The sequence below is a fragment of the Diplotaxodon limnothrissa genome, linkage group LG4, assembly GCF_057381915.1.
Source record: "Diplotaxodon limnothrissa isolate DT_005_m linkage group LG4, D_limnothrissa_male_GT1.1, whole genome shotgun sequence".
Lineage (NCBI taxonomy): Eukaryota > Metazoa > Chordata > Actinopteri > Cichliformes > Cichlidae > Diplotaxodon > Diplotaxodon limnothrissa.
Window position 1 is genome coordinate 19,582,327 of NC_140599.1, and position 23,971 is coordinate 19,606,297.

At 41.0% G+C, this 23,971-nt stretch overlaps 1 protein-coding gene across 3 annotated transcripts in view; it reads left to right on the top strand.

The window, feature by feature from the left end:
• prkcab (protein kinase C, alpha, b) overlaps positions 1 to 23,971 on the top strand; it is a 116,366-nt gene that overhangs the window by 83,400 nt on the left and 8,995 nt on the right. Inside the window, exons 6-13 of one of the 3 annotated variants that reach the window (XM_085352397.1) lie at positions 11,552 to 11,708; positions 11,839 to 11,973; positions 15,210 to 15,303; positions 17,000 to 17,029; positions 20,580 to 20,720; positions 20,823 to 20,996; positions 21,516 to 21,607; positions 23,497 to 23,559. In XM_085352397.1, coding sequence (XP_085208523.1) covers positions 11,552 to 11,708; positions 11,839 to 11,973; positions 15,210 to 15,303; positions 17,000 to 17,029; positions 20,580 to 20,720; positions 20,823 to 20,996; positions 21,516 to 21,607; positions 23,497 to 23,559 — 886 coding nt within the window. Of the gene's footprint in view, positions 1 to 11,551; positions 11,709 to 11,838; positions 11,974 to 15,209; positions 15,338 to 16,999; positions 17,030 to 20,579; positions 20,721 to 20,822; positions 20,997 to 21,515; positions 21,608 to 23,496; positions 23,560 to 23,971 lie in introns of all 3 variants that reach the window. The other 2 variants (XM_085352396.1, XM_085352398.1) reach the window with 2 other exon arrangements.

Here is a 23,971-nt window from a genome sequence, read left to right on the forward strand (position 1 = left end):
TTTATTACCCAGCCCCAGCTGTAATATAAAGTGTTACCTGATTCCAAATCACACTATTTGACAGAAGGATTTACTTAAAATCAGAATCGTGTTTATTGGCCAAGTATATGTGCAGACACATACAGGGAATTTGGTTCCGGTAGATGGTGGCTCTCAAGCACAGCAATGTAAATCACACACACACACACACACACACACACACACACACACACACACACACACACACACACACACACACACACACACACACACACGTGTCTATATACACACATTACACATACGTACACATACATACACAAAGCTGTGTAAACCAACTATAAATAACTAATCTAAACTTATATACATAAAATACAGAAATGAATAAAAACAAGAGGAACTAAATCCTCTTCAATTTTCCAGCCTGTAACTTAATAAAAACTGTGACTTATGTCTAAAAATAATGTAGCGTGCTACTTTGCCAGCATAAAAATCAACTCTTTGCTGCTTTTATAGCCTGCGTGCATGCGTGTGTGTGTGTGTGCGTGTGTTTTCAACACCTCCAAATTATCCTTTCAGTCATAAGCAGCACCTGGAGTGGAGATCTCTCTGGTGTTAAAAACCCTTTGGCAGTGAGAGAAATGACTGCTGGGTCACTTCCACAACCTCTCTCACTGTCACACTCAAGCACACGCACACACACACACACACACACACACACACACACACACACGCACACACACACGCACGCACACACATGCAATAGCCGGGCGAGACAGGGGTGGTCAGGGAATATGATTGCTGAGGCCAATAAATAGTTTCTAACTCAGTGCGGCTCAGACAGGAATAACCTGCAGCCACAGCGGGAGCAGAGTGGCAGATGTGATTGACGTGGAAATATATTGCTTTCATAAAAAAGTGTGTGTTCGTTTATAGTGTTCAAAATGGGGGGAAAATGAGGAATATTCAGCATCAGTCTGACATTGATTGTTCGGTCTGCTTGCAGTGCTTTTCAGTTGTTGTTGTTTTACTTTGCAGTTTATTATTTGGTGTGCTGCACACAACATCCAGCTCTTTTGTGTGTATTACTGCTTTGATCTGGTGCACCGCGCTGACAGCTACATGTCCTCTTTTATGTTCTTGTTTTTCGTCTGTCTGTGAATTTGACTTGTGGGATGGTGACGATGGGCAAACAAGGTAGGCTATTAGCCGTGATGATGACAACAGGGATCTCGTTGACATGGTTACCTCAGTCTTTTTGGCTAGACGGACACTGCTGAAAGTGAACGCGTTTGCAGAGACTGCGGCATAGGTGGCTGCTACCGTGCTGAATTGATAAGCCTTCTTTTTCTTCTGCCTTGCTGTCCTTGATTTTATGCTTACACACGCCACAACACCCACCAGCCTTCCAGTGTTTTTTAAATGTGTTTGTGCTACTTCTCACTGAATGTACCACAGTATGCTCTGCAGCACCTGCTACTGGCATTTGTGGCATTTGATATTTTGATAAAATGTAAACTCTGGACTTCTGTGTTTGTTTTCATCATACAGCTGCTCTGCCTGTATTTGTCAGAGCTGCAACATGTGATTATTTCATTAGTCAGTCAGTTAGGTTTGTGCTCAAATCAATCAGACAGAAAAGTCAAGCAGAAAAAGTTGGGACCTGCTATACCTTCTGCAGCTCACATGCTTTAGTTTTTTATTGTTTTTTTAAAGGTTTTATTTTTGGGAAAGTGCATTTAATCTCATTGGCATTGGTGTTACTGTACAGTAGATTAAAGCTATGGATTATTTTCCAGCAATACAATGCATCTGAGGATGGTGGGATTGCACAGCAATACGATGCGGTCTGTCGTGGTGAAGAGAGAGCTGAGTGTAAAAGCGAAGGTCTCAATTTACCGGTTGATCTACGTCCCTACCCTCAGCTATGCTCACGAGCTGTGGGTAGGTGGCTTTATCCAAAGGATGGCTGGACTCTCCCTTAGGGTGAGGAGTACAGCCATCTGGGAGGGGCTCAGAGCAGAGCTGCTGCTCCTCCACATCGAAAGGAGCCAGTAGAGGTGGTCCGGGCATCTGATAAGGATGACTCCTGGGCGAGGTGTTCCACTGGGAGGAGTCCCCGGGGCAGACCTAGGACACTATGTCTCTCGGCTGGCCTGGGAACGCCTTGATGTTCCCCTGGACAAGCTGGAAGAGGTGGCCGGGAAGAGGGAGGTCTGAGCTTCTCTGCTTTGGCTGCTGCCCCCGCGACCTGGGCCTGGATAAGCGTAAGAAAATGGTTGGATGGACGGACATTGCAAACCTATATTTAAAAGGCCATTCAAGTCGAGCAAAATAAGCAAAAAAGCTGTACTTATACACTCACTAGCCATTTTATTGGATATACCATGTAATACTCATGTAATACTTAGGTAAACTGTGCCGTTTCAGCAATGCTCAGTTGGTACAAAGGGACCCAAAGTCTGCCAGGAACACCAGAATATAGTGTGGACTTCTGCTGCTGCAACCCTGTGATTTGACTTGGGATTCAGAGGTGCTCCTGTATACCTTCATTGTACTGAGTGCCTATTTTAGGTACCATGGCCCACCACCACATCTCCATGCTTACATGCATTGACTTGCTGCCACGTGATTGGCTGATTAGATAGTAATGTTAACGAGTGGTTAAACACGTGTGCCTGATGAACTGACCGGTGAGTGCATTCAACTTCTAATGACACCCACTCTGAGAACCCGTTATTTAATTTTGTAGACAACATTGACTGTTTTCTTGCAAACAAGCAAAAACTTATCAAACCTTGAAGGGGGACATTATTCAGACTAAAGTGACTAGTTATTGAAATAGCCATGGTTAGTATTTTAATGGTCTATTACTGGCTCTGCCCACCTGCCAACGTACAACAAGCCCAATATTTGCTCTTCTTTTTGATACACATGGGTCTCCATTTGTCTATTCAGCTGTAAAAAGGTTCCACTTTGTTCAACAGAGAGTCATTAACATCATGTGTCTCCTGCTTGGTGTCAAGCAGACACATACAGTGAGTTCACAGGAGCTTCCTGTAGCTGGAAATGAAAGCTGTTAACATAATAATGTTGATGATTTCAGCTAAATAGAAGATCTTTATCATCAGGTGCAAAGAGCGCTTCTACTGTACCATGAAAGTTTTTAAATCCATAAATATAGATAAAGAGTTTTTCATCAAGTGAAATAAAGCTGAAAATGAGACTGATGCTGACACGCAGCTTTAAACATGATTGAGAGTTTTCTTTGGTAACAAGTAGATAAAGATCAACACAGGAGGGGCGGGAGAGAAAGTGTCTGCTTTGTTTTGGGTTGCGTTTTTTTCCCCTCCTCCCTAACGACAGCGGTCTGAACAGCGAAGGCTCAGCTTGTTCTCTGGCTCCCCTCTGGCTCCCCTCAGACAAGTGGCGGGCCTTTGTGGTTCACCGCACGATGTGAACTTGATTAAATCTTTCCAGCCAAGAAAACAGACAAAGCTCTCGAGGCTCTCTCTCTGTTACCCGCTCCTCTCTGTCTCCTTCTTTCTCTCCTCTATCTTTCCTCCAATATTGACTTTTCGTGTTGTCTTCGCCTACCTGTTCCTTCGAGACCTGGGCTCGCCTCACCCGTCTAGGTTTTCCCCACATCCATTTTCTTCCTCAATAGGACATCATCATAGGACCTCTTTTTTTCAGTTGAATGACTACTCATTTCCCTCCATAATCTCTGTCCTTTCCTCTGCTTTTGTTCTTCATGGCTTTTTTCTCTTATTTTCTCCATCCTTGCTTGTTTCTTTCTTTCCTCTGATTGCATCCTTCATCCTTCTCTTACTCCTCTCCCGAATTGCCGTTTCTTCTCATGAAAGTCACATAAATAACCTATGGGCATGAGCAGACATTTATTCTGGAGTTTTAAGAAAAGGCAAACATGCACACACACACACACTCAGAGCATCTGAGGATGGCGGATTGCACGGCGGTTTACTCAGGGTGAGATTTTCTACTGCTGACATCTTTGCCTCAGGTTTAAAGCGTAGTTGAACACAAATAAATTTTACCCTGCGCTGACACTGCACATAGTGCCACTAGGCTTTTAGTACACTTAAGGCTTAATATCTAATATTAGGCCTTTTTTTTTTCAAAGAAGCTTTTGACAAATATGAGGATAACAGTTAAATATCTAAGTGTGTCTGATCAGGGCTTTGAATTGTCTGTGGGTGTGTCTTAAATAAATGAACACACTGTAGTGCGGCTGTAGCCAAAGATAAGGGCTACAATTAGTGAGACTTCACATTGAGTAGCACTCCTTCCTGAAGTTAAGGGGAAAGCTATCCAAACCTACCTGGCCCCATGTGAAAAAATAATTGCCCCCTCAACCTAATGACTGGTTGTGCCACCCTCAGCAGGAACAATTGCAATCTAGTGTGTGATAACTGGCTGGGAGTTTTCCACATCACTGTGGAGGACTTTTGGCCCACTCTTCTTTGCAGAACTGTTTTAATTCAGTCACACTTTAACAGGTCTCTCTAGCACGAACGACCTTTTTAAGATCATGCGGTTGCACTTCAATCAGTCACCCTTTAACGGGACTTATTTTTTTAATTTATTTTTTTAAGCCATTAAGAGGTGGACTTGCCGGTGTGTTTCAGACTGTTGTTCTGCTGCATAACTCAAGTGAGCTAGAACGTCAGGACATCATCTGATGGATTTTCTGTCAGAGAGCAAAATTTTTGGTTCCATCAATTAAAGCAAGTTGTCCCCAATCAGCTAAGCAGCCCCAGGCTATCACACTACCACCACCACTTTTTGTTCATGAACTCTGACCTTAACTGAGCCAAGCAAGGCCTGTAGTTCTTTAGATATTGTTTTGGGTTCTTTTGTGACTTCCTGGATGTCGCCGTCGATGTTTTCTTGGTGTAATATCGGTAGGCCGGCCACTCTTGGCTAGCCAAAGTTGTTCCACATTTGTGGATAATGGGTCTCACTGTGGTTCATCGGTGTCCCAAAAGAACACATTTGTAACCCTTTCCAGACTGATACATTTCAATGACCTTCTTGAGTTCTTGAGTTTGTTGTGATGGTGGTGTGATGTGTTGCTACCTTATCATACAGGACTATTTCAGCAATTTCTTGGTTCAACAGGTCTGGCAGTAATCAGGCCTGGGTGTGGCTAGTGAAATAAAAAAAATAAAGGGTCAATTAGTTTTTCACACAGGGCTAGGCAGATTTGGATAGCTTTTTTCTGTTGATAAATGAAATCCTAATTTTGAAAACTGCCCTTTGTAATCACTTAGGTTATCTTTGTTGAATAATAAAATTAGTTTAATTGAAACATTTAAGTATATACGCAAAAATCTCTGAAATCAGGGCAGATACTTTTCCACAGATGCTGACAGATGTACAGTACAGATATTGAATGTTTGGTAATATTTGATAACACAAGTAAAATACAATTATTTTAATATGAAGAGTTTAATGTGTTACTGCAAATGTATGCCTGTCATTTTTGAGAAATCTAGTAGGCCATCTGTTTGTGTGTGAGAGCTTATTAAAATTCAGGACATTATGTTGAAACACAATTTATACACATGCAAAAGATCTCTCCATGTGTGAAGTCAAAAACTGTCTTATAACTCACTAATGTTCATGTTTGGAAGCATTAAATATGATTATGGTGCTTCAGTTTATCATTACCAGAATGTTCATAGTCTAGTTATGGAGGCTTCAGTTATCATAAAGTTTCTATGGCAGATTTAGGCGACTTGAAACTCTTGAAAATAAGGAGTCCTTGATTTCAGAAAGCTGTTGGGAAAATCAGAGTTTTTATTCAAATCTGCTGGTTTAGTCATTTAAATGTCTGTAGCAGGCTAGTTCATTAAGCTCATTTTAGGATTCATTGGGTCTTTAAAACACCTGATCAGTCTCTCTGCACAATTCTATAGAAAAAAAAAGGAATAGTTATTTATATAGAAGACTCTGGAAAAAGGTTTTGTAGTGTTCTGATACTGCAGTGTAAATAAAACCTATAATATCCAAAAATGAACCCCAGTGATCGGACAGACACCGATGAGCAAGCACTTGGTGATGGTGGGGAGGAAGAAATCCCTTTTTAGACTGAACTCTGAGAGCGAAATACTCTATTGGAATAACATGATACTATGAGGTCTTTAAGACAGGATAAGGCCTGCTGTGTTAACACAAAGCCAATGAAGAGAATCTAATATGGATGAAATGTTATCTCTTTTTCTCTCCATAAGTATTCTTATAATAACGGCTAATAACGATTTATAGTAGTCTAGCCATTTTTTTGGCATAACTCTTGGACAATGTGTACCTAATTTGGACAATATTGAGCAGATGAAGGAGGCAGTCCTAGAAATTGGTTTACTTATTCCTCATAGGTTCCTTGCAGTTTTACTGGAAGCCAAAGGTAATAATGTCCAGAGTAACTGTCTGGTTGACGCTGCTTTCTGAGAGTTTTAGGTTCCATTTGTGTCCTAATTCATTTTGTTGTTTAGCACCATGGATACACCCATGAACATTTGTGTTCAAACTTTATAGTTTGGTTGTTAAGCTATGATTGGACATTCACTGATTATGTGTGGGATTTATTGACACTTCCCTTATTGACACCCGTAAACATTTTCAAATGTCCTAATGTTTCATTAAAACTACATTACAGAATATCCTAAAGAATGATTCAATCATTTATGTTGTTCCACGTGTTCTTCATAAGGACATTACTGCATCCTTCATTACCTAAAATCGGAGGCAAATTAGAAACTACCAGAAGCAGCGAGACTTTGAAACTCGTTAAACCCAACATCAAAAGTCAAAATCAAGGTTTCACCCTCTTTTGACGTGAGGGCGAATTCTACTGGTCTGTGAGATAAAATGCAGAATAGCTTGCATGTGATGTCAGTGTCCCTGCACTGACTAACAACACTGTAGCTGGTTTTCCAGCAACCTACCCATCACCTTGGTGTGTTTGATGTAAGGACATTGTATTTAATTTGGAGACTAAACATGGAGACAAAACACCAATTTGCTCCATAACCCATAACTCCATTTCTAACCCTAACTGTAACCGTCACTAGTTCAAACTGTGTGGGCACAAACAAACTGATATTCGTCAAGGAAGCTTCGAGTATAGTGTATATGTATCATTTGGTTCTAGTATATATATACTAGAACCAAATGATACATATACCGATTTGTTTTTCAAACTGTAAAAGTAATGTCATCAAAGTGCGGTTTCTCTCATTATGCATTCACTGTGAACAGGTTTGATACTTTGGAGTTGTGATGAGAGATGGAAAGGTATTAGTCTCATTGTGTGTGTGTGTGTGAGACGTGCAGTGGGAACTGGCCCTAAAGCCTGTACTTAATGTCCTAATTGCTCTTCCTAAAAGTGACCACGGCCAGAAATAGAACTTTTAAGTTCATTTTGTTTCTCTGTTCCTCTGTTTTCAGATCCCAGGCACTGCACAGCAGGGATCTATCTAGTTCCCATTTGGCCGTGCATATCTCTCCCCCCCCCCCCCCCCCCCCCCCCCCCCCCCCAAGATTATCAGGCATTCATTGGTTGCACATGGCATTGTTATGCAACAACACATTTGAATTTGTTGGGAGAGATTACACTGTTGGCCCACAGCAGCCCTGCATGCACGCACCCCGGGATCCAAATGATATGTCATTTTTAGCTGTGGCACATTTTTATCAAGCTGACATTCAGATACAGGAGATAATGTTAGGGTGGTGCTATTGTTGTTATACGTCAAATAATACGCAGGAAATTTGAAACAATTTGCTGGTGTCTTTGCATTTGCTGTTGGAGAGATTTTGTCCAACAGCCTTAAGTGCAACAGATAAATTAATTTAAGACTTTTTAGAGAAACGATTGGCACTGGATAATAGACAGCAGTCATTTTCGAGAAGAAACACTGCAAAACTTCAAAGGCAATGCCAAGGGTTAGTTTTTTTGCTTTGTAGAAGATTTCAGTATCAGGCTTATGTTTGGCTTTTTCACAAAGCATGACAATAGCAGAGAGGTTCCAATGCTGAAGTTACTTATTGATGCAGATGCTTAATGTAAAATATGTCTGCATAAAAACAAAACACACACAAACACACCCTAATTATATTAGCAGCTACCTCATAAGGAGTGAGTAGAGGGGAGGACACAGAAGGCAAGCAGCTCTTGTTGTAGCTAAGCAACAACCGACAGCAGAGATAGTCCTTGATCACTGCTGATGATGAGGTTTCATTGTGTGTGTGTGTGTGTGTGTGTGTGTGTGTGTGTGTGTGTGTGTGTGTGTGTGTGTGTGTGTAAATTACATACACAGCACATGCGCCACAGGTCTCTCTCTCACACACACACTTATGTAGAGTCTGTTAAACAGCAGTTTCTGTTTATCCACGCATGGCGTGCGCGCACACACACACGCCTGTGTGCCTGTGTCTAGTTAGGGTGTTTACATGCTTGCCTAAGTTTCTTTGGCGTTGTTTGGTGCCAGCGTTGCCATGGAAGTGACTGATGCCTGTGAGCACAGCCACAGCCAGCAGAGGGGAGGATTTAGATGAGAACGTGGGAGATTGTCCTTCTGCCACTTGTCTCATTGTGTGTGTGTGTGTGTGTGTGTGTGTGTGTGTGTGTGTGTGTGTGTGGGGTGCGTGAGAGACGCAAAGAGAGAGAGAGGCGATAAGACAGGGAAGGTGAGTACTGTAGCTGAGAATGTGCACTGGACAAAGAGTTAACTATGAGGTTAGAACAACACAACAATGAAAAAGAGAAGAGCTTTTGTCAATGTTTGCAACTCCAAGCAGGAGACCTATACTGCCCTCTACTGCATTAAGCTGGAAGTGCATGAAGCAATAGGAAGTTGATCAGACTGACTGACTGACTCATTGATAGAATGTACTATATTTACCATTGTGTTTAATGATTTGTTTTGTTTTTTTATACATTGTGTTTTTGTTAGCTCACGTTATTCTTCTTTATTTTGGAAGAATTCATTTTGGCTGACTGGTTATGTTCCATACCAAATGGGCGAGGCCAGAGGTTGGAAGTCATGAAACATCAAAGGAACAATTTAAGCTTGGATGTAACTGGAAGAGGGTACATTAATACATGTAATATGTATGGATACATACAGCATATATACGGTTAACTCTAAGCTCTTGGCTTGTGAGCCATGGATAACCAAGTCCCTCCATGGGATGTACCACTGAGTGGTTGAGGCTGTGACTGATATGAAGAAATGGTCAGCCTAAAGGACAACACACACGCTCTGATCAGCACAAGAACAGGCCCCGAGCTCCAGCTCCATAAAGGCTGGAGGTGCCCCAGCACATAGTAGCAGGATCTAAGATGCAAGGTGGGGTGGGATAGTGTAGACGAACCTCTATGCTGCACATGTATTAGAAGTCCCCAAGTCCAGTGCCAGAGGTGGTTGAGAACAACACTAAGGCTAAGGTCCTGTGGGAATTCAACCTCCAGACAGAGAGGCAGCTGCTGGCCAACAAGCAGACATAGTGGAGGCTGAAGAGGCGGAGTCCCTGGGATGTGACAGTCCCAGAGAGCAGCAAGATCAGAAAGGAGTGCCAGGGGCTGAAGGCGGAACATCAGAGATCTCTATTCTTCTTCCCTCCTAGATATTCCACGATCAGTTCTAACTGGTATTATTGCAAAGTGGAAGCATTTATGAACTTAGCCACAAAGTGACGGGCCACACACAGTTACACAGCAGGCTTGCTGAGTGCTGAGGCACTCAGCAAGCCTGTAACATCAGCACAGAAGCGGTGCTTCATGGGCGCTTCACGGCCTGGGTTTGTATGGCTTTTACATCCACAAATGTGAAATCCACCGGTGGAACTAGAACGAATAAGTTGTTCTTTTGTTGTTTTTCCAGAGCTGCTTTATCCTGCAGTGTGTCTGATTGCATTTAAATATACAGAGTGGGGAGAGTGGAGCTGAAAAACGTTATTTTACAGGATCAGTGGGATCCTGTTTCTGCTTTCCATCTGTTAAGAGTTTTGTCATTTCAAAATCTCAGATTTACATTTAGTGGCCTGTTGTTTAAAGTAGACTTTGTCCTTCCTTCCTTTCTTGCTTCTGTTTGATCCCTGTTATACATTACATCATATATGAGGGAGTGGCCATTTAACACTAGATGCTGTCGCCATGGTGATGGTGGCCCGCTCATGCCACCTCATCCCCCTGCTCCTGTTGCTGTTATCACTTGTTTTTATGTGATCATTTTTCATGTGTCCTTCACAATATCCGCTCACACATGTTTCCTACGAGACAGTAAAAGACGTGTTTTCACCTCTTTTGCTTTCACTTTTGCTCATTTTGCAACAGAAAATGTGGCTTTTGGGCGAGCATTACACTTCTTTTTTTTTTTTTTTTTTCTTTCTTTGATTTACGTGTACGTGCGCCCTAACACCCACCAGCATTACACTTCTGTTGGTGTTTTTTCACACTTATACTTAAGTGAATTTTGACAGTATGCTTTGCCTTGCAGCACCTGTGGTGCCTGATTTGATCAGCCATCTGCCTGTCTATCTAAAGAAGAATCCCATGTATACAGTAGAGTACAAACAGATAATTTGCTTCTGAGTGAAGGTCAGATCATTCTTGTTGGCTGTTCAGCCATAGAGTGACTTGCAGTGACTCACCCCTCTTTCTTTCTATCCATCCCTCTCATCAACACTTCATCTACGTTCTCCCATCTGTGCGCCTTTTAACCCCTGAGTCAGTGCGAAGTCACAGTCTTTGCGTTTAGCTGGGAGGTGGGTGGCAAATACTCTTACGCTTATATTTTTGGTAACTCTTTATAATATGGCCTGTGAATAATGGCATAATTCCCCTGTAATTAAATGAAATTTTAATGGATTTATTTTGAAATTATGCTCTAACTCCCTACAAAAATAAAGGCATAGTATGGCAGTAACAAGTCAGCTTTTTACAGGAAACCAAATAATAATTATGCTGTAAGAAAATTTAAAGTAATACTTTAATAATTTTAAATACTGCATAATTACAGGTAATATTTCTAAACAATATTCCCCGTCATATGTACACTGTACTTTCCTGGGCGTGTGCTGTATTACGGAGTGGATTTAATGTTCTGTTTGACTTTGTATTATTAATTTGTCCTGTTTTATATAATTACTTACTACTTATATGTATAATGTGTCTTCTCTCCTGTAAAATACCCAGAAGTCAGACAGGGGTAAGCCACTCCGTAGTATGTCCCACTCCCCAAAAAGTAGAGCGTACTTATGATCTAAGATGAGGAAAACGTTTAGTTTTTCCACTGAATTACCAGGAAATCATACAGCACCTAAATAACACACTTCTTAGATTTACTTATAGCATAATTATTTCTTTGTTTCCTGTAAAAACCTGACTTGTTACCTCCTTATTCTAGTGTGCTTCTTTAATATAATTACTTTGTAATTTCAAAATAAAATGCATTTAATTCAATTTAATTACAGGGGAATTACAGCCTAAGTCATGGGTTGTATCATAAAGTCTTACCATATTTTCTTTGTGTCGTATTTCTTCTAGTCGGAGAAGCCAGGAACCTGATTCCAATGGATCCAAATGGTTTATCAGACCCATATGTTAAACTCAAGCTCATCCCGGATCCAAAGAATGAAACCAAACAGAAGACCAGGACCATCCGTTCCTCTCTCAACCCGTGCTGGAATGAGTCCTTCACCTTGTAAGTGACAAAGTTTGTATGTGTGTGTTTGTTTAAATGACATTTTTATCATACTTTCATTAAATCAGGCGAATATTAAGCATGACATCACTGTGTTACTTTCCCTCCTGCTTTGTGTATATGTGCTCAGTAAGCTGAAAGCATCGGACAAGGACCGTCGTCTGTCCATCGAGGTGTGGGACTGGGACCGAACCACTCGGAATGACTTCATGGGGTCCATGTCGTTTGGAGTGTCTGAGCTCATCAAAGCTCCTACAGTTGGATGGTCCGTTATGTTTCTGACTCTCGTACACTCACTCATGCATTTCAACAATTAGAAATGTGGCTAAAGAAGCTTTATTTGATGGTTGTTCTATCAGTCAGTAAAAAAAGTAGAATTTACATCAATCAGTTCAGTAATTCACTCTTTAAACTAATAGTGAACTAATTATATGAAACTTGTGGAGTGCTACGCGACTTTTAAAATCCAGGATGATGCCAGGATTTGGCAGAAGTCATAATAGTCCAACTTCCTTCATATTAAGCTTATTCTCTTTCCCCCTCACATAATAGCAATTGCTGTTATCAGAATCTGTGGTAGAAAGCCAAGATAAGTGGTAAAAAACATAATGGAGCATCAGTAATATAAATTATATCTTCTATTACTGTGCTGTACTGAGTACCGTATGTATCACCGAGTACAGAGTTAGTGTTAAGTTACTGTTTCATGTGTGAACATCACATACATTTACAGTCTGGAAATAAACCCAGTGACACACACACACACAGACACACACACACTACATACCTTCATTGTGTTCCTAATTATGTGTGGGCCCAATTTACAATTACAAACATTAATGAATAAATTGTATTTATCAATGACACTTCAAATTTCCAATGATATCCCAGGTTAGAGGATGCCACTTATAATTGTGATAATTGTGGGAAGTTCTGCAGTTATGTATGTGCACCATGCTGTTATACTGTTGGAGGACTGCATGAATGGAAGGACTACTGTCCAGTAGCCTCATTTTCAGGCATCATTCATGCATTCATTGTTTGTGCATGATTGTGGGCATTCAGAGAGCTGAATAGAAGGATGGTCAATGTGAACACTTTTAGTTGGCTTTTGTCCGCGCTGTTTTATAAGAGTCAAAATACAGTTCGTACATGTGTCTCTTTGTGTTTATATAAACAACCACGAGCTTTAAATTCTGTCAGTGCCAGTAACACTGGAAAGTCATATTTACAAAAACTCAGACAGCAATGGAAGCTAGTTTTAAACGTCATATTGTAGATCATCTGCTTTATTTAATATAGAGCTTATTTGTCATCGCAGGTTGCCAACTTGTAAAGTCGACATGACACTGACCACAACAAAACGGCCGCAGGGTGTGCGTAAAACAGACGGAAATGCCATCTGCAGCCAGGTCCACTCACGCTGACAAACTTCACCTACTAGACTCATTTCCTCGCCTCTCCATCTTTGTCTGGCTGCTTTGTCTCAGTCTGATAAACACACACTCACAGACCTGTTAAAATGACTCTTCCATAAACCATGTTAGCATACCTGCAGCGACTTAGCCTAAACCAAGTCTGATTGACTGCTGCTGTGAGCACAGTTATAAGCTCTGGGAAATGCCTGCAGTAGTTTCCGAGACACCGGACCAAAACATTTTTAGGCGTACTATATGCATGTGTGCGCGCTGCTATTTTTTTTTACTGGTTATTACAGGTCGTTAGACAAGTGGCTGGAAGATGTCTATACTGGAAGTAGAGGAGGACTCTGCAGTCCTGTGAGAACTAAATACATCCTTTAGCAGTAATAAGTTGTAGTAACTGTTTTCTGTGTGACTTTTGTCATTCTCTTACATCAATAAGGAGGAATTTTGGCCCGCTCGTCTTCCCACTCTTCACTCTTAACGTTGCTTCTATTCATTGAGGTTTGGGGACATTTATGCACACACTCTTAAGGTCCCATCACACAGGTTGAGGTCTAGACTTTGACTAGGTCATTGCAGCACTTAATTATTTGCTTTTTAAGCCATGCTGTTGTAGATTTGCTGTTGTGCTGGGGCTCAAATTCCCATTGGCCAAGCTTTAGCTGTCAGGCAGATTACCTTACATTTACCTCTAGAATACTTTGGTATACAGTGGAGTTCACTCCAAACCTAAACTATGATATGTAACATGATGTAACTGAGGCTTGTGGAGTCTAAAATGGTGCTTTATGGATTTTTGCAGCGGCTGTCCACTCCTGGGAAGATTATTGTCATGTTTCGGCTGTGTGCAGGGAAGAGAAGGACCCAGACACAAAACTCACCGAGACAAAAGTTAACTCAAAATACTGCTTTATTGCAGGCTTGGAAAGGAAACAAAGAACAAAACTAAACTGAGAAAACTACAAATAACTCATACATGAAACCACATGGCGAATCACACAACTATGAGGGAGATTAAGACACTGACAAAGAGAAACACAGGGCTTAAATACACTGAGGGATAACGAGGGAATGAGACACAGAAGGAGAGCACAGCTGGGAGTAATCGGGCTGGACGAGACAAGGGAAGCAAAACTAGAAACACTGACATGAGACACGGACCTTCAAAGTAAAACAGGAAACACACTGACTGAACTCTAAACATGTAAACTTAACAGCAACTGGGGAGACAGAACATAGGAACCTGAAACATGGTACAGAAAGGCACAGTAGACACAACATGGAACACATGGAAAGTCATATTACAAGAACTAAGCCTATGATAACCATAACTGAAACCTAGGGAAATAATAACTATAAAGATCAAAACAGCACAACCCACATGAACATAATGAACTCGCAGGGAAAGAGTAAAACTAAACACGATGAACACAGGAACACAAGATCTCTTCAAAGTAAAACAGGAAACATAAGTCGCAGACATGACAACCTGAACTTGACAACGTAAGACACAGACATGAAACACATAAAGGCCAAGGGAGACTTAACAAGGGTGGAAGACACAAGGGGAATCTAATAACAAACTATAACATGGCATGGCATGATAAAAAATGAACTAGAAAACCTGAAGGGCTTAAACGTAAACCATAAACTAAAACTCAAAACGCAGGGTCAAAAGACCCAGGATCGTGACAATTATAGCATTGTGTTAACACTCACATGCATGTTTCGGACCAGCAAACTTCCCAAAATTCTGCTTTTATAGAGGCGCCTCACACTTACTGATAATCAGTTAATCAAGTGCATTTGATTAGCACCACCTGGCTGCTGCTTACCTACTTAATTAAGCAGTAAGGGCGTACTTAGTTTTCCACAGGACGACATAAAGTCTTGTGAAAGTCTTGTGTATTTCACGTGACTAAGTGTTTACTGCTCACAGAACAGGTCTGCAAACAGCTTCATCTAAAAACAGGCACTCTGTCGAATAAAGATTGTGATGTGTTTTGAAAACTGAATAATAAATGCACTCAGTTTTTGCACATTTCGACAAACATCTCTCTGCTTTCTTTACTGTCAGGTACAAGTTGCTGAACCAGGAAGAGGGAGAGTACTACAATGTTCCCATTCCCGAGGTGGATGATGTCAACCTTGAGCTCCGACAGAAGTTTGAGGTGAGGAGCTGTGCGATTTCTAACTCTAATAAAGGCATAACTAGATTTCCTTTGTCATACGTGTCTATTGTACTTGTACGCACTCATTTTAACAAAATGTGTGTCCCTGTCACCATGGTAACCTCATCCCGTTCCTACTTGTGCTTTTCACCCTGTGCGCCTGAGAGGGAGATCATCAGCTCTTGTTTTTTAAATTACAATTGTGTATACTGTGCATTAAAAGCTTGGCGAGCTGAAACAAGAAGGTGCAAGCAGCACAAATAAGACCACGCAGAAGCGGGAGACAGACCGGACAACGAAGGATGCAAATCCCAGAGACCCCTATGTGGGAAGTACAGCAGCAGATGATAATTTATCTTTCTCACGCTGGTGCTCGCTGCAGAAGCTGCTATTCAACAAGTCTATGAAAATCGTAAATGAAAATCGGCTTCAAATAAAAGGCAAGAAATACAATAAGTGCTGCATAGGCACAGGTAGTTTTACTTTAGAAGAAAATCTGTAGGAGAATTTATAAAATATGCATGACAACAGTTGTGTGTATTGAAAAAAGCTCACTTAGAGGTTTAAACTGTAAGTTTGTGCACATGAAGTGCCACAATCCCATGTGGACCGCTGGGTTTGTACTCTGACTCGAGGGTAGCTTTGTTGTTGAATTGGAAAGGTAAGCTTTGAGGCTACATTTCCCAGGCCTCAGTGGATTTGACCATAAGCTGTTTGCAGCAGCAGAGATTTAAAACATTAACGTTCAAGATGTTTGGAAAAAAAAAAAACAATTTTAGTTTTTTTATTATGTTAACATTTGAGTAAAATGAGAACTCCCAAGAAGCCCTCATACACTGTGTCAAAGAGTCCTTGATGTCTAAAATTTGATTATTTTTTAAATTGAAAATCATGTTTTTCGTCTGGATTTCTCCCTCAGTTGCGCTTCCAGGCTCACTAAGATGTTTAAACATATTTGATTCCACATCACTTTTATAATTCAAAACTGAAACGATGCATAGTCCTTTAAAAACACGACTAAAGGCTTTGAAAATGTTTCGCATTGACATGTTTAGAGCCAAGTGAAATAAGCATGCAGCAGCCCCAGCACAGTCCTTCTAATCAAGTCAGTGGAAGCAGGCTTTAAGTTGGCTCTCTAGTGGCCTCGCTGTCGACTGCAGGTTGTTCATTATTTTAACACCTTACAGCATGCAGCCTTAAATAAAACTCACGACCTCTTTATGTCCATATTATTAAGGTGGCTGCTATATTGAACAGTGCAATGAAAACAGGTGCAAAACTGCAAGAGATTTTTTTAAAAAAACAGGAAAACCGAGACGGCAGAGAGCGAGAGGCGTTTTATTAAAGTCCAGCCCTGCGCGTGGGCAGGCGGAGGTTTTAATACTCTGTGTAAACTCACAGCAAGTCCTCAAAGCGCCGACTCTCTCTGCTTTGTTTTTAATTTTTTCGCTTCTTTTCTCTCCACGGCGTACGACGCTGACCTCGACTTTCCTCCAAGGCTCGCGTCTATGCACGACTGTGCGGTTGCCGTGGAAACTAAGGCGGGATGCGACAGATGTGACAGAGCAGGAATCTCTCTGTTTTCCGGGCCAATTACGATTTTAGGATTACAAGTGATCAGAATAATGTCTTCTCTTGTCTCTGTCCACACGCTCGCACACACCGGCTAACCTTTGAGTTTCCTCCTTTCTTCTAGGACTGCCAGTTAAATATCCACTATCTGAAGGTAGCTCCCCTGCCTGCTTCATCTAATTTTTTTTCTCTCACTTGTAGCTTGCCTCGCACTTAATTTACTTACCGAATTAGGATTGTTTGTGAATCTCTGCTGGGATTCCACAAATCAATCTGATTTACTAACAATGGCTTTCAACAGCACACAGTTGAATCAGCCCAATTTGCTTGCTGTTACAGACCCTTTGTAATAAATTGTCTTCTTTCTCTAACTCCTCTCGAGCACTCTTATACTCTCTCCTTGTCTCAGGCTCATAATCACATGTAAGCATAAAGTAAAACGAACCACACATTACGATGAATGAATGACACATTTTGAGGTTTTCACAACTCCTGGTGTGTTCGCATTGAAGGTCACATCAGCAAAGTCTGACATTTGCAGCACTTGCAAATGGCTGCAGAGGAGTGGCTCGCAATTTTTCAAGCCTGTGTTAAAGCAATAGTCAGGTACAAGCAGTGGAAAAAAAGAAGGGTTCTGCTTGCAGTAAACATTCCTCCACCCGCTGACGCCACCCATTAATGCATCCCCCCTTTTTTATTCCAGTGTCAAGGACAAAATCCACAATCCTTGTTTTGTGCACAAATATATTCAAAACGATAGATGAATTCCTGCCAGGGTTTTACATCAAAATTGTAGATGTAGAACCTTCGTGCCACTAGACAAATAAATCAATACATAAAAGAAAGAATGAATAATTTTAAAAACAGAAGGCATTTTTCATCTTGACCTCGGGAGGATGGATTCGGTAGCATCAGAAGCTTGAGGAAAGAAACTGCTCTGAAGTCTGGTAGCGCTGCAGCAGATGCTTCTGTATTACTTACGGACTTTGTGCAGACAGCTCGCTAGTATCTAATACTGGAATGATTGGTGCCAGTGATCTACTGGGCGGTTTTAATCAGCAAAGCCTGCTGTTTCCAGTTGTTTTCTGTTTCTCTGTAAAACTTAACACAGGACACAAGGCAAAGTAGACAGAGCACTATGTTGGTAAGTATCTGCTTGATCTGTGTAACTCAGATTGCTAAAACATGACATTAGCTATATATAGAATGACTCAGAAGAATAAAAAATCTCTGAACTACAGAAAGTGCTCCAAACTGACTGCAACATCTTCATCTTTCATGCAGGAGGTTCAAAAACATTTAAGCAACATGAAAAATAAAAGAACAAAGAAAGCGAATGACTTAAATTCTTTTTGTGTTTTTAGTCTGTATCTTTAACAGTTTCATTATGATTATAAAGATGCCGCGTGTACACTCTTTAGCTTATGTCCCTCATATCTTCTAATACACAAACAGCAGACAGCAGTCTGTCGTCTGTCCCTCTGTTGTAAACTTATGGAGCACAGAGAAGTTTACCGAGAGGCTCTGTAAGACAAGATTAACACCTTTAAGTCCAATCCATGATGTTTTCTTAAGTCTTTTTGAGAAAGATACTGGCACAAACCCCAAAGGCAGACTTTCCAATTAGTTTTATTATTAATGTCTCTTTAGTCAAGAGTCTAAATGTTAAAATATGAGGCACTGATGAACACTCACACATGCCAGATCCCTCAACACAGTGGCAGTCCTAGATTTATTAAGAGACCAGTGAGTGGCTGCTTTGTAACGGTTTGCCTAACTTTTGTGTGGCCACAGCATCTTTGTGTCGATATTGTGTGAGTGCTTGTGTTGGAGACGTGCCGGTTTCTTTTATACGCTATATACCGGCAGCTGGTCCATGTTAGATAGGTGCAGTTTTGTGTTTGAGGAATGACCACTAGGTGTCCTTCCAAGGTAAGGGTATCAGTGGAGCAAGCGGTGGAAGCTGAACTTCAGTTGCAATCAACAGCACGACCTAGTGTTTACCGTCTTATTCAAATGTGTTACTATTTAATAAAAAGAGCAGCAGCAATGCGGCATGTCAGATCTACCTAGCAACATAAAACAATTTCGTGTGCAATTTCAAAATAAAACCATCATTTTTTATCTCATATTTTTGTTTCCACATTTTTTTTTAGGCCTGTAACACCTAAAATTGAATTAAAGGGAGATTTTAACTCCAAATTAAATATGGCCTGTACTCTGGCCTGCACTGTGAGCTGCTGTGAGCTGACCTCAGCTGTGGAGTTACCACCCTAGGGAACCTCGAGTGTGGTCACGCTGACTGTAGACTGCTGTTTATTTAGATTTTTCCTGTCTCCCGCGCTTTTGCGCACTCCTGCAAATATCTGGTCAGTTCATTTTCATCACAGTTGTCTCCTCTCCACCTCAATTACACTTGGACTGTCAGGTGAAATTCATTAACCGCAGTGAATTAGTGGATCAGGCGGCACTCAGGGTCAAAATGAAAATCACTCATCCCGCCCTGCTTGTTTACTGACATACCTACTTAATGTTTAGAATAATCAGCTGCTCACTGACCTAACCAGATGTACGCATAAAACCACGTGACCCGAGTCCAATAAATATGTGATAAGTATTAAGTGAAGTATACCGTCACATTTAGTAAAGAGTAGAGAAACGGTTGTCCTGGAAACAGCTCTCGTGGCTCACACTGGTTGTATGTTTTTCTTTTTGTTGTTGTTTTTTGTGTGCTCCATCTGACAGAAACAGACAACCGCTGGACCCGTGATGGGAGCTGGCAGGGTCCTAATTGCCCCTTTTTTTTTGTTCAAAGACGCTCAGCAGAGCAGTGATTATAACAACAGGGATCCTCACAACACTGGCAACCCCCGCTGACTGTCCACCAGACAGTTTCCCAAAATGCACCAGTAGTGAGATCTCGCTGAATAACCGAGGATGTTTGAATATAACAAAGAAACTGCCACGCGTGCCAGAAAAAAATTAGATGCTGATTACTGTCGGCTCTGGAAGGATTAAACAAGCTTGACTTTATATTTTCTTGTGATTATGCAGCAAACCTGTTTTTCTTTTCTTTTTTTTTTGTATGGATGCATGTGTCTGTCATTGTTCTTTGTAACGATATCACAATGTAATAACTAACAATTACAGAAGCAACTCCCATGCATTAATGTGATTGTCAGCATGCGAAACATTTTAAAATATCTCCAGAGAGATTGAAAATGTAACAAATCACGAAAACTCCATTTGTAAAATGTAACCTTAAATGAGGTGTAAATATGTTACAGCATGCTTTCGTGTAAAGAACTGTCACGTTGACCATAATTTATTAGAATTTGTTGCATTTTCAAACATTCCGAAAGATATTTTTATCACATTTTGACATGTTTTTGTTGGTATTACATTGTGAGTTGTTACAGTATGGTTTTCTGATTTTTATATCTTATCATAAACTGGAAAACAACAGCAACGGGTGGCATGTATACTTCCTTCATCCTCTTGACTGTCACAAATTAAGGTGGTGGTGATTAAGTTCTTTTCTTTAACTTTGCTGGGATCATGCTTACAGTTATTTACAAGCAAAAACAAAATCTGAAGCACAGAACAAAAATGTGCAAACCTTATCCACGCTCAAACTCTAATTTGACTCTATTTGGCACGTGAGTGAATGCAGTCTGTATCCTAACACACGTCTGTCTCTGCAGAAAGCAAAGCTGGGACACGGTAAGAAAGTGATCACGCCATCAGACCACCGGCGGTTCAGCTTCCCGTCAGGGAATATGGACCGGGTCCGACTCAATGACTTCAACTTCCTGGCTCTGCTCGGGAAGGGCAGCTTCGGCAAGGTGAGAGAAAATAGATGCTCCTGTGCTTTTTCATTTGCTTGATTTTGTTTTTTATCTTTGTCTTATGGTGGCTTTGGCTCTTGGCGTCTCCCCCCGTTGCAGGTGATGCTGGCTGAGATGAAGTCGACGGAGGAGCTGTACGCTATAAAGATCCTGAAGAAAGATGTCGTGATCCAGGACGATGACGTCGAATGTACAATGGTGGAGAAGAGAGTCTTGGCCCTGAGAGACAAACCGCCCTTCCTCACGCAGCTCCACTCCTGCTTCCAGACAGTGGTGTGTAGAAACTTCAGCCCCTGCTGACGTCAAAGTTTTTAATCACACTTCCAAAAATATCCGTTTAATTTACAAAGGGAGCCGTTACTTAGTGCTCAATCTGTGTGTCCTATTGTGTGTGTCTGTCATTACGTCTATATTTGCTTTTCCTACTTACATTTATTTGAACGGTGCTCCTGCAGAGAAAATTGAAACTGAACTGAGACCACCCTTTGAATACAAAGTCCTCCTGTATGACGTCAACTCTGTGCGTAGACCGGGTGACTCAAGAAGTCCTTAAATAAAATTATATTTAATGATCAAACCTTTGTGTCCTATAATATAGATCTATAATCTGTACAGCAGGCTTTAATAGAAGAATGTATTCAGTCTGAATTATACTGTAACTCTAAGATATATGGCTGTAGACTTTTAGACACTGAATATTATATCTGCACAGATTCACAGTGTGAGGTGTTTATCTTTATGTAATCGTGGACAATAACTAATTTTTTTTCTTCTTTTTTTGTGTGTGTGTAGGATCGGTTGTACTTTGTGATGGAGTACATTAACGGAGGAGACCTCATGTATCATATCCAGCGTATGGGCAAGTTTAAGGAGCCACAGGCTGTGTAAGGATGTTGATGTTGATATCCTGCAGGCAGCTTACATGTTTTATAGTCACGTCAAGTTATTTAAAAGTACACATACTTACAGTAATGATGCCCAGTACTATAGTAGAGTAATGTGTGAACTATAGTATTCCTTTTAACCTGGTACATATTGACAAGATGAGTGTCAAATTAAGAGGAAAATCATATTGAAATAACATTATTTTTAGGTGATTCTAAGATATGATATATTTTAAATATAACAATATGATTATGCTAGATAAAAGGCTGAAAACAGAGAGTCTCGGTGCAGCTCATGGGCCAGTGGTGTCTGAGTATTCAGGATGCACCAATCTGGTATTTGTACTGGTGACTCTAAGCTGATGTATGGCCCTATCTATCCAGTTCAGTTCTATGATGTCATGTAGCGTGGAGGGAGATGAGTGAGGACGAAGCCTGGACATGCAGTATCACCTACACAGGCAGCTTATTTCTTGAGTAAGAAAAGTAAACAGGTAATACTTGTAGAGAACTTAAGAGAAACAGCTTATTTTGGCTGAAAAACGAGCTATTGTGGCTACGTTGGGAAAGTGCATCCTCTTGCATAAGCTTTTATTTGCATGGCTCCATGTATTTTGATTGCCTTGTCTGTCATCGTCTTGGTAACACAAAAGCAGTTCAGTAAATTTCTCTTCCTACTTGTTTTTTATTTGCAACAGTTAATTTGTGAACTCGGGCCATGTTTAAGTTGGACCCAATGCTGCCTTTAACATTTAAAAATAATTCCCGTTCTGTTCCTCACAATGGGGACTAGGGCTTATTAATTCAATTTTGGGATTGGTACTTAATAAGATTTTCGTCAAGGGAGATCAGGATTAGGAATGAGTATATCAGAACGATCAGAGCAACAGAAATTTGGTTAGAGAGGCAAAGCTGAGAAGGTTTGCAAATGTGCAGAGGAGGGATAGTGGATATACAGGACGAAGGATGTTGAAGATAAAGCTGCTAGGCATGAGGAAATAAGGAAGACAACAGAGAAGACTGATGAATGGAGTGAAGGAGGACTTGCAGAGGGTTGCTGTGAGGAGGATGCTGGGGTTAGGGTGAGATGGAGGCAGATGATCTGTTGTACTGACGCCCAAAACTTGAAGAAGGCTCTGCGTCAGCAGATATCGAATCAGATTGTAACTGAAAACGCTGGATCAGTGCATTCCTGCAACAAGGGGAAAAAAGCACTACTACCTTTCATTCATTCACCTTTCCTGTCACAATATGAGCCCCGTCTACCTGGTTACACACTGCTTTGCACCTGACGGTTGGTTCAGTTGCGTGGGTATTTATAGCTCCACTAAACGTCAGTCAACGCGATGCTTCATTCTTCACCCGTGTCGTAGCTGAGACGAGTTTAACTCCCCCACTTTAAGACGGTTAATAGTTATTTTGCTTGCCTCTGCTGTCGCTGGATTTCATTGACACTCCATGATCTGTGGTCTCCACACTGCTGCTAGTCATACTTTCTACGCCCATCACAGGAAGCACTTCTCTGTAATTTCAACTCTTTTCATTCTGTCCATCAGAGCAGACTTGTCAAATAGGTGTCAAGAAATATAACAGCCTACTTTCAGAAGAGAGCGAAAAAGAACGCAACAAAAAATGACAATCTACAACACGAAGCACCGTCTGCTGAAAAGACGCATTACAAACCCCAGCTGAAAGTTTTTATTTGGTGCATTTTCCCTCAGTGACACACTCTGGCTTGCTCATAGTGTCAGGTCACCATGATTTGTAATTTATTATTCTTTAGGGAAAGGGAAAGGGAACCTTTAATATATTCCCAGACAGTTTTCTTTTGGGAAGATATACAGCCTATTTTATGGCTTGTATATTATGTCTGTTTTTCAATTTTGCAGGTTTTATGCCGCAGAGATTGCTGTCGGTTTGTTTTTCTTGCACCGAAAGGGGATCATCTACAGGTGGGTGACAGGTGTTGATGCTTGTCATGATGTTTCATCACTAACTGCATTTAATTTTAACACTCGAGCACTTTTTTACTGCAAGCCTCAATCGCCTCTTCAGACACACATTCGTACAGACGATTGACTCACCGGGCCCAACCTGTGGTTCAGTGTCTTTCCCAGTGATAATCAGGAAGGAGCCGAGGATTTAATCATTGACCATCCTGTTAGTAGATAACCCGCACTATCTCCTGAGCCCCTAAACAAAGAGATTAAAATGGACATGTAGCTATGCCTTGATCGTCAGTCTTTCCCTAAGCCACAGTATTACATCCATACTGATCACTCAATTCTAAAAAAAAAAATGTGATTGAAGGAGGCCAAGGTCACCCCGCTCCTTTTCAGTACTTCAGCCAAATGCTCACGTTCA